Source organism: Chiloscyllium plagiosum, unplaced genomic scaffold (assembly GCF_037043375.1).
Source record: "Chiloscyllium plagiosum isolate Xiang-an unplaced genomic scaffold, Cpla_swu_hap1 HiC_scaffold_6, whole genome shotgun sequence".
NCBI lineage: Eukaryota > Metazoa > Chordata > Chondrichthyes > Orectolobiformes > Hemiscylliidae > Chiloscyllium > Chiloscyllium plagiosum.
The window spans coordinates 1,760,496-1,774,861 of NW_028270144.1; the positions used below are offsets into that span (position 1 = coordinate 1,760,496).

At 41.0% G+C, this 14,366-nt stretch overlaps 1 protein-coding gene across 4 annotated transcripts in view; it reads right to left on the reverse strand.

The window, feature by feature from the left end:
• Window positions 1-14,366, reverse strand: part of LOC122551024 (phospholipid scramblase 1-like) — a 132,780-nt gene that overhangs the window by 47,976 nt on the left and 70,438 nt on the right. For all 4 annotated transcript variants that reach the window (XM_087987826.1, XM_087987824.1, XM_087987827.1 and 1 more), the window contains one exon: window positions 181-338. In XM_087987826.1, the coding sequence (XP_087843952.1) occupies window positions 181-338 (158 nt within the window). The remainder of the gene's footprint in view (window positions 1-180; window positions 339-14,366) is intronic.

A 14,366-nucleotide genomic window follows, 5' to 3' on the forward strand; every position in this document is an offset into this window, starting at 1 on the left:
CTCAGCATGTCTACGGGTTCACTTTTGAAAAGACCTTCAGTTTTTTGTTTAGGTCTCAGCTTTTTTAGGTTTTAGCTTTTTCAGAAACCCAACCTATATATCAATAAAAAGTGATGGCTGTAATGTAATATAATAGCCAGGGCTGCGCACGAATTGATACCATAAATATCACTTGCTTACCGTTGTAAGGTACTCTAATCCAGGTGGACAATTAGGAATAGGAGCTGGGGTTTGCATCCACTGCACTTGAGGCTGAGATGGTCCACCTGCTTGATGAGTTAGCATAGGCGCACTGGATGGAGGATAGACAGCATAACCTGGCTGAGGTACAAAAGGGCCTGCTCTCACACACACACACAAACAGAGAAACAAAGAAACAATCAGTGCAATTTGCAATTTTCTGCTGCAGTTTGTGTGCTGTTATGCACCAGACCAAACCTCCTCCAAATTTCTCAAGGAGATAGCCTAGACCTTAACTCTTTCTTATTTAAAGATAAGCATTAGTGTTGCATTCTAGACTGATTGCTCTACTTGGCTTTTGGCAAACACATTTTATTCTTACACAACAGTTAAAATGCAAACAAAAGAAAAAAAAATTGGTCTGACTTTAACACTATTGGAAAAGTTAACAGAATAATAGATTATGTAACTACTAAACAGCAACTGTTTCAATACAGTAACATCCCACAAACACACCCTTGGCAAAGGCAAGATCAGTAAAATAGATTGTCTCATATGCAATGTACTTCCAGTGCATGATTTGATTTGACTTATTTATTGTCACTTGTATTTTGTTACAAAGTACAGTGAAAACTGTTGTATAGTGTTGCCACTCTCCTGCGCCATCTTAAAACACAGAAAAATAAACCAAAACATAGAATATAAAAGGCAGAAAAATGAAATCAAGAAAGAATGTGCAATTTACAGTCCTTCTTGTTAAGTGCTCATCATGGACAATGGGACTGATGGCCAGGCACAGGTCTCCTTTGCTGTGCCACCGCCACTGGAACAAACATCGCCACGCTTCAATGCCATCTCACTTCCACCAAGACCCTCACCACTAGGAGTCCTTGATGGACCTTGCCAATGCATTGCAGCAGCCCAAACTCGCCGTAACAGCCTTGAATCTTAACTGGACGCAGCCACTACAGAAGCAGCCGTGAGTCGGCGCTTGGATCACCTCGATGATGCAGAAGCTGCTGGGAACCCAACAGCCGCATCGGGGATGGGGCTGTTACAAGTCCACGCTGCTGGACCTACTCACTGCTGCCAATGCTGTCACCAAAATGCAAGTAAAATAAAATAAGAGAGAAAACAATTAGATAAGAGAGAGGGGAAAAAAAGAACAGAACAAAAGAAAAGCAGATGAGCCCCAGGCTGAGAAGCTCTAGTCCACCACCATCTTACCGGACATAGCAGAGGAAAGAATATCCAGAGAAAATTCCAGCAGAGAGTAAACTCAGGCATTTTGTTGCAGAAGGGAGCGATGTATGGCAGCTTCAAAATCCCAACAATTTATGGAAATTAAACTGAAACCCTAGTTCTGTAAGAGCCTGACTCCACCAATTCAGGCTGCTTCTATTGTTTCAACTTTGAAAAAAAACCCAAAAGGCCTCACAAACTGTTAATTTTATTGGCTTAGAACAGACAGGTTTTCATCTCTGTCTCAACCTCTCGATTAATAAAATGGCAAAATGTACACCTTGAAAGCCATAATATCGTCATACCCACCCTGCCCTAAAAAAATGATTCATCAAATTCAAAAATGGATTTTTTTAAAAATCCCTTTTGTCTTATGCTTTAGCATATTACAATACATATACATTACTTTGAATCTAAGCATTTAAACATTCAATAAAGTCCATTTCAGTCTGTTTCTTCCACCACCGAACACCTTCATGCCTTCAAAGCCGTGACAAAGTGTGAGATTGGCAATTATGTTCCCCATCCTGCCATGTCTATAATTTTCAAATTAAATGACTGCGGCAAACTCCATTTAAACAGTCTGGTATTTTTATCTTTAAATTTTTCCAAAATGTTAACAGGTTATGATCAGTGCATACAAATGTCATAGTATGGAAACAGACCCTTCGTCCAACTTGTCCATGCCGACCAAATATCCCAACCCAATCTAATCCCACCTGCCAGCACCCGGCCCATATCCCTCAAAACCCTTCCTATCCATATGCCCATCCACATGCCTTTTAAATGTTGCAATTGTAACCAGCCTTCACCACTTCCTCTGGCAGCTCATTCCATACACGTACCAACCTCTGCGTGAAAACGTTGCCCCGTAGGTCTCTTATATCTTTCTGAAGAAAGATTCCTGAAGAAGGGCCTGTGCCCGAAACGTCGAATCTCCTGTTCCCTGGATGCTGCCTGACCTGCTGTGCTGTTCCAGCAATAAAGTTTCAACTTTGATCTCCAGCATCTGCAGACCTCACTTTCTCCTCTTATATCTTTCCCCTCTCACCCTAAACCTATGCCCTCTAGTTCTGGACTCCCCAACCCCAGGGAGTCCTAGCCATGCCCCTCAATGTTGTAAACCTCTATAAGGTCACCCCTCAGCCTCGAACGCTCCAGGGAAAACAGCCCCAGCCTGTTCAGCCTCTCCCTTAGCTCAAATCCTCCAACCCTGGCAACATCCTTGTAAATCTTTTCTGAACCCTTTCAAGTTTCACAACATTTTTCCGATAGGAAGGAGACCAGAATCGCGCGCAATATTCCAACAGTGGCCTAACCAATGTCCTGTACAGCCACAACTGTACTTCCCAACTCCTGTACTCAATACTCTGACCAATAAAGGAAAGCATACCACATGCCTTCTTCACTATCCTACCTATCGGTGACTCTACTTTCAAGATGCTATGAACCTGCAGTCCAAGGTCTCTTTGTTCAGCAACAGTCCCTAGGAACTTACCATTAAGTGTATAAGTCTTGCTAAGATTTGCTTTCCCAAAATGCAGCACCTCGCATTTATCTGAATTAAACTCCATCTGCCACTTCTCAGCCCATTGGCCCATCTGATCAAGATCCTGTTGTAATCTGAGGTAACCTTCTTCGCTGTCCACTACACCTGTAATTTTGGTGTCATCTGCAAACTTACTAACTGTACCTCTTATGCTCGCATTCAAATGACAAAAAGTATAGGACCCAGCACCGATCCTTATGACAGTCCACCGGTCACGGGCCTCCACAACCCTCTACCACCACCCCCTTTCTTCTACCTTTGAGCCAGTTCTGTATCCAAATGGCTAGTTCTCCCTGTATTCCGTGAGATCTAATCTTGCTAACCAGTCTCTCATGGGGAACCTTGTCGAACGCCTTACTGAAGTCCATATAGATCACATCTACCGCTCTGGCCTCATCAATCCTCTTTGTTACTTCTTCAAAAAACCTCAATCAAGTTTGTGAGACATGATTTCCCACGCACAAAGCCATGTTGACTATCCCTAATCAGTCCTTGCCTTTCCAAATGCATGTATATTCTGTCCCTCAGGATTCCCTCCAACAATTTGCCCACCACCGAGGTCAGGCTCACCGGTCTATAGTTCCCTGGCTTGTCCTTACCGCCCTTCTTAAACAGTGGCACCACGTTAGCCAACCTCCAGTCTTCCAGCACCTCACCTGTGACAATCAATGATACAAATATCTCAGCAAGAGGCCCGGCAATCACTTCTCTAGCTTCCCACAGAGTTCTAGGATACACCTGATCAGGTCCTGGGGATTTATCCATCTTTATGCATTTCAAGACATCCAGTACTTCCTCCTCTGTAATATGAACATTTTGCAGTAGAATATTTCTGTTGATGAACATTCAACTTTCTGGAAAAGTACCCAATAGACCTTTCTATCTTCTTGTTGTCATCTTATAACAGTACAGTACCGACATCCACTTCACTTGCATCGATAACCACCTTGAATTGCTTTGCATAATTCAGTGTAGCTAATACTGGAGCATTGGTTAACAAAGCTTTCAAGCTGTCAAATGTCTTGTTGGCCGTCCACTGAAAATGTCTGTACTACTTCAACAAGTCAGTCAGTGGAACAACAACACTGCTAAAACTTGGTATGAATTTTCAATAAAAACCACTCAATCCCAGGATTTGTCGTACTTCTCTCTTCATTGATGGCATGGGAAACTCCCCAATAATCTTTGTTTTCACATCCTGTGGGGCCATGTCCAATGATATGGCGTAGGAACATGACTTGAGTTTTTGTGAACTCATTCTTAGCCAGGTCACTAAGTTCACCTTCTGAAGTCAATCAAATAATTCTGATAGATGCTCCAAATGTCCCTGGCACATGTGACTAAAAATCACCAAATTGTCTATGTACACCACACAAATGAGTAATCCTATCATGACTTTCAGTTACTCTTTGAAATGTGGCTGGTGCATTTTTCATACCAAATGGCATAACCTTTAATTGGTAAAGTCAACTGGTGTCATGAAATCCAGAATATCCTTCATTGGGATAAAGGTACCTGCCAGTATCCTTTGAGTAAAGTCCAGCTTCAAAATGTAAATTTCTTGTCCTACCTTCTCAATATCATCTTCCCAGCACATGAATCAGATTTTGTAACTGCATCAACTCTGTGGTAATCAATTTGTAAACGTTGGATTCCATCTGGTTTTGACACCATCACAATGGGTGAGCTCCATCCGTTGCAAGTCATTTCAATTAAATCATCTTTGATCATGCTTTCAAACTCTTTTTAAACCTGTGCCAATTTTAGAGGGTTAAATCTATAAGGATGTTGCTTAATTAGAACAACATTTCCTAAATCTACATCATGCGTAATCATGTTAGTACTTCCCAGCTTACTCCCACATATCTCTCAATGTGATTGTAATAATTCTTTTAGGTCATTTCAATTTTCCTATGGATTTTTTGAGAACGTTCTCATTATTCAAATTAATTTGAGGAATATCAAATTCAAATTTATCTGCATTTGGTTCATCACTCCAATTTATAAACAGGACCATTTTCTCCTTCTGCTTTTCTTCCCTATCAAAATACCTTTTGAGCATATTCACATCACACACTTTGTGAATTTTCCTTCTGTCTGGTAAGCTTAGCAAATAATTCACCTCAATTTCCTTTTGATTTCATAATGCCCACTAAACCTTGCTTTTAAAGGGTGACCTACCACAGGTAGTAATACAAACACTTCATCTCCTCTAACAAGACTATGAATTTTTGATTTCTTATGTGTTTCCTGTTCCATCACATGCGTGCTCTTTTCAAATGCTGTCTAACTAACTCGCCCACTCTATTTAATCTTTCCTTAATATTTGACACATAATCCAAATATGAAGTCTCTGAACTCTTACTTACTGATTTCTCTTTAATTTCAGTGGGCCTCTCACCTTATGTCCGAAAACTAATTGAAATGGACAAATTTAGTTGATTCATTAGATACATCCCTAATTGCAAGAAGTCCTTTATCCCAATCCTCCAGATGGTCATGACAGTAAGGCCTAAACTTGGTCTTTAACATTTGATGCCACCATTCTAATGCTCCTTGCGATTCTGAATGGGACGCAGTTGATTTAAATTGTTTTATTCCCAAGCTATCCATAACCTCCTTGAATAACTTTGGCATAAAATTTGACCCTAGCTTTGTGAGAGGCCATAACTAGTAAACAATTTGAGTAACTCTTCGATAGTCCTTTTATACACTATATTGCATAATGGAATTGCCACCAAAAAACACATTATGGTCCACAAATATTGATTCCCTCTGTCTGTTATAGGAAGTTGTCATTAACTCTTGAAAAAGATTCCTCAAATGCTGGAATGGGTATTAACAGTTCTGGTTTTATCACTGCCTGCGTTTTTCCTATTACCTGGCATGTCCAGCAAAATTCAAACACATCTCTATGCATTCCAGGCAAATAAAAATGTTTTTGCATTTTGGCTCGAGTTTTCCTTACTCTCAAATGACCTCCTACTAACTCAGATACCACCTGCAACAGCTCCTTTCTATAACTCACTGGTAATATAACTTGATGAACTTCTGCCCATTTGTCATCGTCTGAATATGAAACAGTCTCCATTTCTTCATCAAGACATTTTTAAGATAGTAATATTCTGAAATGAATCTTCTTCAGTGTATGATTTTTGATACAACTGGATTATTTTTTCTTTTTTTTTGTTGTAATTCAACTAGCCTCTCTGAACTAAAAATATCCACATTGTCCTCCACCTGTTCTTGTTTTCCTTTTCCAAACATTTGGTCAAACATAGTTTCTGATCATTGAACTACAACTTCCTTATCTTTATTCTCTTCCTGCTTCAACCTGTGGTTTTGTGACCTGCTATCTTAGTCAGGAAAAATCCCAGGATATACTTCCTGTAACATCTCAGTTGTCTAATTTTCCACTGGCTTTTCATCCACACTAGGAATCACTCCAACCTGCAATCCAGTTATATCATTCCTGAAGATAAACTATATTCCTGGAATGGAGAATTTCTCCATTATTCCTAACACCACTTTCCACTAACTCTCCGACCTCACCTTATATGATGGAATGCTGCTCTTCTCACAATGAATGCCACATAATACCATCCTTTCTGGCAATATTCCTTCCACAGTACATACCTCCTCATTTCTCACTAAAGATTGACTTGCTCCTCTATCTCTTAAAGAAATTAAAAAATTTTACTTTTCCTGGATAGAAGGATATGGGTGAAGTACAAGGAAGTGGGGTTAGCGTGGATGGACATTTTAGTCAGTATGGACTTGTTTGGGCCAAATGGCCTGTCTCTGTGCTGTAGGACTCTATGAACTCCTGGTACATATGAGTAAACCTTACTCACATGTAAATTATTGATAGGGATCTAGTACAGTCTTATTAACCAACCCCTGACTAGGCTGTACATTCTTTTGCAGCTCTTTAGCTTCCTCGCTGATCTCCTTTACCACTAAGCTCTTATCTTGTTTTCCCACATCCATTTTCCCAGAGTTTTCTTCTACCACCAACACTGCGACTTCATGTGTCATACAGTAATACATAGAAACAGACCCTTCAGTCTAACCAGCCCATGCCAAACATCATCCCAAACTAATCTAGTCCAACTTGCCCATATCCCTCCAAACCTTCCCTATTCACAAACTTATCCAAATGTCGGAATTGTACCCGCTTCCTCCAGAAGTTCATTCCACACATGAATAACCCTCAGTGTCAAAAGTTTACCCCTCAACTCATTTTTAAATCTCTCTCCTCTCACCTAAAAAATATATCCCTGGTCTTGAAATCCCCCACTTTAGGGAAAACACAACTACCATTAATTCTATTTATACCGCTCATTATTTTATAAACTTCTATCAGTTCGCCTTGCAAACGCTTACACTCCAGTGGAAAAATTCCCAGCCTTTCTTTATAACTCCAATCTTCCATACTCAGCAATATCCTGCTAAATCTCTTCTGAACCCTCTCTGCCTTGATAATATCCTTCCTATAACCTGGCAACTTACTTTTTTACAGTGAAAACACCTGAATTTTTTTTTATTTCTGTTCCCCCCTCTTCAACTGAATGTACATTTGTATGTTCTTTGGCAAGTGACAAGCAAACTCCCGGAAGTAATATGTATGATCCAAGTTTATTAGTGCAACAAATTAGCTGATTGAACCAATTTGGAGACTATTGGCACACAGCATATAAACCATACCATTATTCATAAGCCCTTCTTCAGGATTTTCCTGTTCCCTGGATGCTGCCTGACCTGCTGCGCTTTTCCAGCAACACATTTCCAGCTCTGATCTCCAGCATCTGCAGACCTCACTTTCTCCTCATACCATTATTCATGTTTCATTAGGCATCCTGATGGGAGCGATGACACAAAAATTGGCCGGGTGATTGGCAGTGAGGAAGAAAATCTTAGATTACAGGAGAATAGAAATGGATTGGTCAAATGGGCAAATCAGTGGCAGATGGAATTTAACCCTAAAGAATGTCAGGTGAAGCACTTTGGAAGAAGTAATAAGACGAGGGAGTAAACAATGAATGGCAGAACACTAGGAAGTTCTAAGGAACACAGGGATCTGGGGAAGCTTTTCCACAGATCCCTAAAGGTGATAGGGCAAGTTAATAGCTGAATTAGCAAGGCATACAGGACACATGCCTTTATCAGTCATGCAGAGATTATAAAAACAGGGAGGAGCTGTACAAAACTTTGATTAGGCCACAGCTGGAATACTGTGTGCAGGTCTGGTCCCCACACTATAGGAAGGATGTGACTGCACCGGCCGGAGTGCAGAGGAGATTCACCAGGATGCTGCATGGGATGGAACATTTCAACGATGAAGGAAGCTGCAGGAGCTTGGGCTGTTTTCTTTGGAGCAGAGAAGGTTGAGGGGGAGACCTGATTATGAGGGGCATGGACTGGGTGAATAGAAAGCAGCTGTTCCGCTTCATTGAAGGGTAAACAACAAAAGGGCAAAAATTCCTAGTGTTCTGCCATTCATTTTAAAGTGAAAGACAGAGGTTTAGAAGAGATTTGAGGGAGAAAAAAAAAACCAAGAGGGTGATGGGAATCTGGAATGTACTGCCTGGGAAACCTCAAAACCACTTGAAGGGTCATAACATTCATGGACCAAATTCTGGAAGTGGAACTACATTGAGCAAAGTTTTTGTTGGTGCAGACCCGATGGGCTGAAGGGCCTCTCCTGTACTGTCTGATTCTATGATAAGCTAGCTAGGAATTGTACGGTAGTTAACGATTAATAAGTGGGTGATTTAACACCACCATAAAGCCAAAAAAAACAGAGTGAGCATGAATGTACCAAGAACTACCTGCAGGAGTGTTCTTCAGATGTTTTTCATGTTAAGAGTTGCAGTTTGTCACCAGTACAGCATCCAGTTTGTCCAGAATCTTATGTAAAGAATCAAGAAGGCTAAGATTGCTGATGATAAAACCAACAACAGAAACTCCTGACATTGAGATAAATAGTTTTTTGAACCTGAACACATATGACCTGTACATTCAGCAAGTGGAGAATTTTTCCAACCATTCTTCCGGCAGTCCACTGTAAATGTTCACAATAATTATGAATTCTGTTTGTCGCATCTTGAGAAGTTTAACAACATGTGAACACAGATATTACTCCTTGGAATTTTAAAATCCAGGGAATAGAATGTTATGAGCATATTCATTTTGTTTAATTGTATCCAGATGGTTGTCTTTAACTGGGAATTTGTTTATTCCCCCTAAACTAGGAACAAACTGCTTTTTTTAAAAAAAAGTTCAAAGTTCATGTTTATCACTTGTATTTGTATAAATAGATATCTTTAAAATGTCTCACAGTTGGCTTCATTTCAGTCCCTCACCGCCCAGGTTTCTGGAATATCATGAGAACCCTAATTATGTCATGCAATTCCTATCCCAGCAGGAATCCTGGGCATCTGACATACAGAATTGTAGGAGAGGCCCTGCATCAGTTTATCTGGTAGTGAGAGCATTCCCCACCCTCCTCTCCCCAATTAAGTCCAGAGGACAAAAGATGCTGATGTGGGATTCCTGGCCACTGAGTGTCAATTAGGCTCCTCACTGGGCCAATTGATACTCATTATCCCTCAGCCTACCACAATTTAGTGGCTCAGGGATTAAATGGAGATCAGTTTGATTTAATCCCTACCCTCCCCATCACTATTTTGATCACACAGCACTGCCCTTTGATGTGAAGGGCAGTGTTTGTCACTGGCCACCCGGGTGTTTCCTATCTTCCTGGCTGTGGAAACTGAATAAAAGATTGGTGCACTTTGTGTCTTTCACTGTGTCTCACACCTGCACACACACACCATGGGTGCTGGGGATAAAATAAGCACTACCGCACTTAGGCGGTAGTGTGGGGGTTTAAAAAAAAAAAAAAAAAAAAAAAAATAATAAATGGAGATCAGTTTGATTTAATCCCTACCCTCCCCATCACTATTTTGATCACACAGCACTGCCCTTTGATGTGAAGGGCAGTGTTTGTCACTGGCCACCCGGGTGTTTCCTATCTTCCTGGCTGTGGAAACTGAATAAGGATTCGTGCACCTTGTGTCTCTCACTGTGTCTCACACCTGCACACACACAACATGGGTGCTGGGGAAAAAATAAGCACTACCGCGGTTAGGCGGTAGCGTGGGGGTTTAAAAAAAAACAAAAAAAGGAAAAAAAAATTTTTTAAAAAGGAGTGTCAGATATCCTATTCACTCAGAGTTGGCTCTGAGGGAGCTGGATCAGCATCACCCTTTTCACGTGTGAATAAAGGGTGACTTGGTGACGGAATACCAGCCTCTGAGTTATTTCAGAAACAAACACCAAAATAAACTAAATCTTGAAGATACCTTAAAGAATAAAAAGCACACTGCACTGCATGTGCAACAAAATTTTTGACTTTTTAAAAATGTTTTCATTGTACATAAGATACAAAGCACTAGTCTGTTTCACAAAAAAAATTATTACAATAGACAATAGGTGCAGGAGTAGGCCATTCTGCCCTTTGAGCCTGCACCACCATTCATTATGATCATGGCTGATCATCCTCAATCAGTATCCTGTTCCTGCCTTATCCCCATAACCCTTGATTCCACTATCCTTGAGAGCTCTATCCAACTCTTTCTTAAACGAATCCAGAGACTGGGCCTCCACTGCCCTCTGGGGCAGAGCATTCCACACACCCACGACACTTTGGGTGAAGAAGTTTCTCCCCTTATTTTTAAGCTGTGTCCTCTGGTTCGGGTCTCACCCATCAGCAGAAACATGTTTCCTGCCTCCAGAGTGTCCAATCCTTTAATAATCTTATATGTCTCAATCAGATCCTCTCTCAGTCTTCTAAACTCAAGGGTATACAAGCCCAGTCACTCCAATCTTTCAACATAAGATAGTCCAGCCATTCCAGGAATTGACCTCGTGAACCTACGCTGCACTCCCTCAATAGCCAGAATGTCTTTCCTCAAATTTGGAGACCAGAACTGCACACAATATTCCAGGTGCAGTCTCACCAGGGCCCTGTACACCTGCAGAAGAACCTCTTTGCTTCTATACTCAATCCCTCTTGTTATGAAGGCCAGCATGCTATTAGCTTTCTTCACTACCTGCTCTACCTGCATGCTTGCCTTCATTGACTGGTGTACAAGAACACCCAGATCTCTTTGTACTGCCCCTTTACCTAACTTGACTCCATTTAGGTAGTAATCTGCCTTCCTATTCTTGTCACCAAAGTGGATAACCATACAGTTATCCACATTAAACTGCATCTGCCATGCATCTGTCCATTCACCTAACCTGTCCAGGTCACCCTGTAATCTCCTAACATCCTCCTCACATTTCACACTGCCACCCAGCTTAGTATCATCAGCAAATTTGCTATTGCTACTATTAATACCATCTTCTATATCATTAATATATATTGTAAAAAGCTGAGGTCCCAGCACTGATCCCTGCGGTACCCCACTGGTTACCATTCTGAAAGGGAGCTGTTTATCACTGCTCTTTGTTTCCTGTCAGCCAACCAATTTTCAATCCAAGTCAGTACTTTGTCCCCAATACCATGTGCCCTAATTTTGCTCACTAACCTCCTATGTGGGACTTTATCAAAGGCTTTCTGAAAGTCCAGGTACACTACATCCACTGGATCTCCCTTGTCCATCTTCAAAGTTACATCCTCTAAAAATTCCAGAAGGTTAGTCAAGCATGATTTCCCCTTCATAAATCCATGCTGACTCTGACCTATCCTGTTACTGCTATCCAGATGTGTCGTAATTTCATCCTTTATAATTGACTCCAGCATCTTTCCTACCAGAGGTCAGACTAACTGGTCTGTAATTTCCTGCTTTCTCTCTCGCTCCTTTCTTAAAAAGTGGTACAACATTAGCCACCCGCCAATCCGCAGGAACTGATCCTAAATCTATCGAACGCTGGAAAATAATCACCAACGCATCCACGATTTCTAGAGACACCTCTTTGAGTACTCTGGGATGTAGACCATCAGGCCCCGGGGACTTATCAACCTTCAGACCTAACAGTCTCTCCAACACCAATTCCTGCCAAAATGAATTCTCTTCAGTTCAGGTCCTTCAGCCACTGTTACCTCAGGGAGATTGCTTGTGTCTTCCCCAGTGAACACAGATCTGAAGTACCAATTCAACTCTTCTGCCATTTCTTAGTTCCCCGTAATATATTCTCCTGTTTCTGTCTTCAAGGGCCCAATTTTAGTCTTAACCAGTTTTTTCCCTTTCACATACCTAAAAAAGCTTTTACTATCCTCTTTTATATTTTTGGCCAGTTTACCATCATACCTCATTTTTTCTCTGCATATTTCCTTCTTAGTAATCCTCTGTTGAGGACTACAATTTGATTTGATACAAAAGTGGTTAGTTCTTTTTTTCTGAGTTTAGATTTAAGAGTTCAGAGTTTAAAAGACAGAAGGGCATTTGGTCGATCATTTCTTTGCGGGCTCTGTGAAACTTTTATCCAAGTTAATTCCACACTTTGCCTTTGATAGAAAAAAGATAAATGGAGATCAGTTTGATTTAGTCCCTGCCCTCCCTTCACTGTTTGATCACACAGCATTGCCCTTTGATGTGAAGGGCACTGTTTGTCACTGGCCACTCAGGTGTTTCTTTTCTTCCTGGTGGTGGAAATTGATTTAAGATTTGTGCACCTTGTGTCTTTCACTGTGTCTCACACCTGCACACCATGGGTGCTGGGGGAAAAAATAAGCACTACCGCAGTTAGGCAATAGTGTGGGGATAAAAAAAATTAAAAAGAGACAAAAAAATGAAGACAAAAAAATTAAAATCGAGATCAGGGCTCATTCGCACCTTTGAAGACCACCAAGCAAGTAGCAGTTAGCTGGGAGTGATCTCTCATTATCAAGCATCTGATGAGGAGGCTGACATTGGGAAAAGAACTGAAAGCCACCCCTGTGCTGTTGCCTAATACCTTTATGTTGCTCTCTCCTACATGTTTCTGGGCCTCTGGTTGGTGCAGTGCTGCAATGGTCCACAGCCACAGGAAAGGTGTGGCAAAGTTTACTTATGTGCTTGAATAGCTTAATTTCATCAGACTTCCTCCACATAAATAATGGGATTCCTACTGGCCCCCAGTAGCTGATCATCAAGATCCCCAACAGCCCCATAAACGCCCATTTATTTACAGCACACGAGTTCATGTCAGTGTCCTGTGGCCCAATCTAATCAGCTTCACTCCCTCATTGGATCCTTGCAATCCGAAAGTTTATTTTCACCAAGTCTCCAAACTATTTCCTTTTGAAATCATTCATTTTTTCCACTTTCACCACCTCATGTGCAGTGAGCTCCAGATATTTCCCACTCACATTAAACAAATTCTTCCTCATTCATTCCCCTGATAACTCTTGCCTAAAATATCAAACCTTTTTCCACTAGAGCTGTACCATCATCTCATGGGAAGAGTTTTTTTCCTTTTCTACCATTCTCAAGGATGTCACAATCTGGTTCCATGACAACGGAATCTCTCTTCAATCTGTTTTGCTCAGAGGACAGCCCTCGCCTTTTCAACCTCACCTTGTAGTGCAAACTCAATCTGTAGAACCACTCTGGTAAATCTTTTTTAACATCCTCTTATGGAACATCACACCTTCTCTGAAGTGAGGTGACCAGAATTGGGTATAAAACTCTAGTTGGACCCTAGCCAGAATTTCAAACTTCTCTGCTTTTGTACTCAATAGCTCTATGGATAAAAGTTAAGGTCTCATGTGGTTTACTAACCACTTTCTCAAGAGGTCCTGCCATCTTCAAAGATGGATGCAGATGTAATTCCCAGTCCCTTTGTTCCTGAACATTTTACAGTCATGCTATTATTTTATATAGCCTGTCTCTATTCTTTGTACCTAACTGCATTTCTTCACACTTCTCTGTACTCAATTCTAACCATATATTTGCTCATTCTGTCAGCCTTTCTATGTTTTTTGCAGATAATTCACATCATCCTCTCCATTTACCACTCCATCATTTCTGGCTTCATTAGCAAGTTTTGAAATTTTACCCCACATTCCATAATCCAAGTCATTTAAGTAGAGCAAACAAAAGAAAATGGTCCTTGCACTGATCTTTGGGTAACACCACTGAACAATATTCAATCTTGGGGTGATAAGTGGCAAGTAACATTCACACCACCTGAGTGCAGGGCAACAACCATTTTCTACAAAGGAGTAGCTAAAAGATGTGGCTGGTTAAGCCAGTATTTATTGCCCATCGTTAATCGCCAAGAGGGCAGTTAAAGCCAACCACATTGCTGTGGGGCTGGTATCACATATGTAGGTTAGACCAGGTAAGGATGACAATTTCCTTCCATAAAGACAGATAGGTTTTCTAACAAATAACAATGGTTA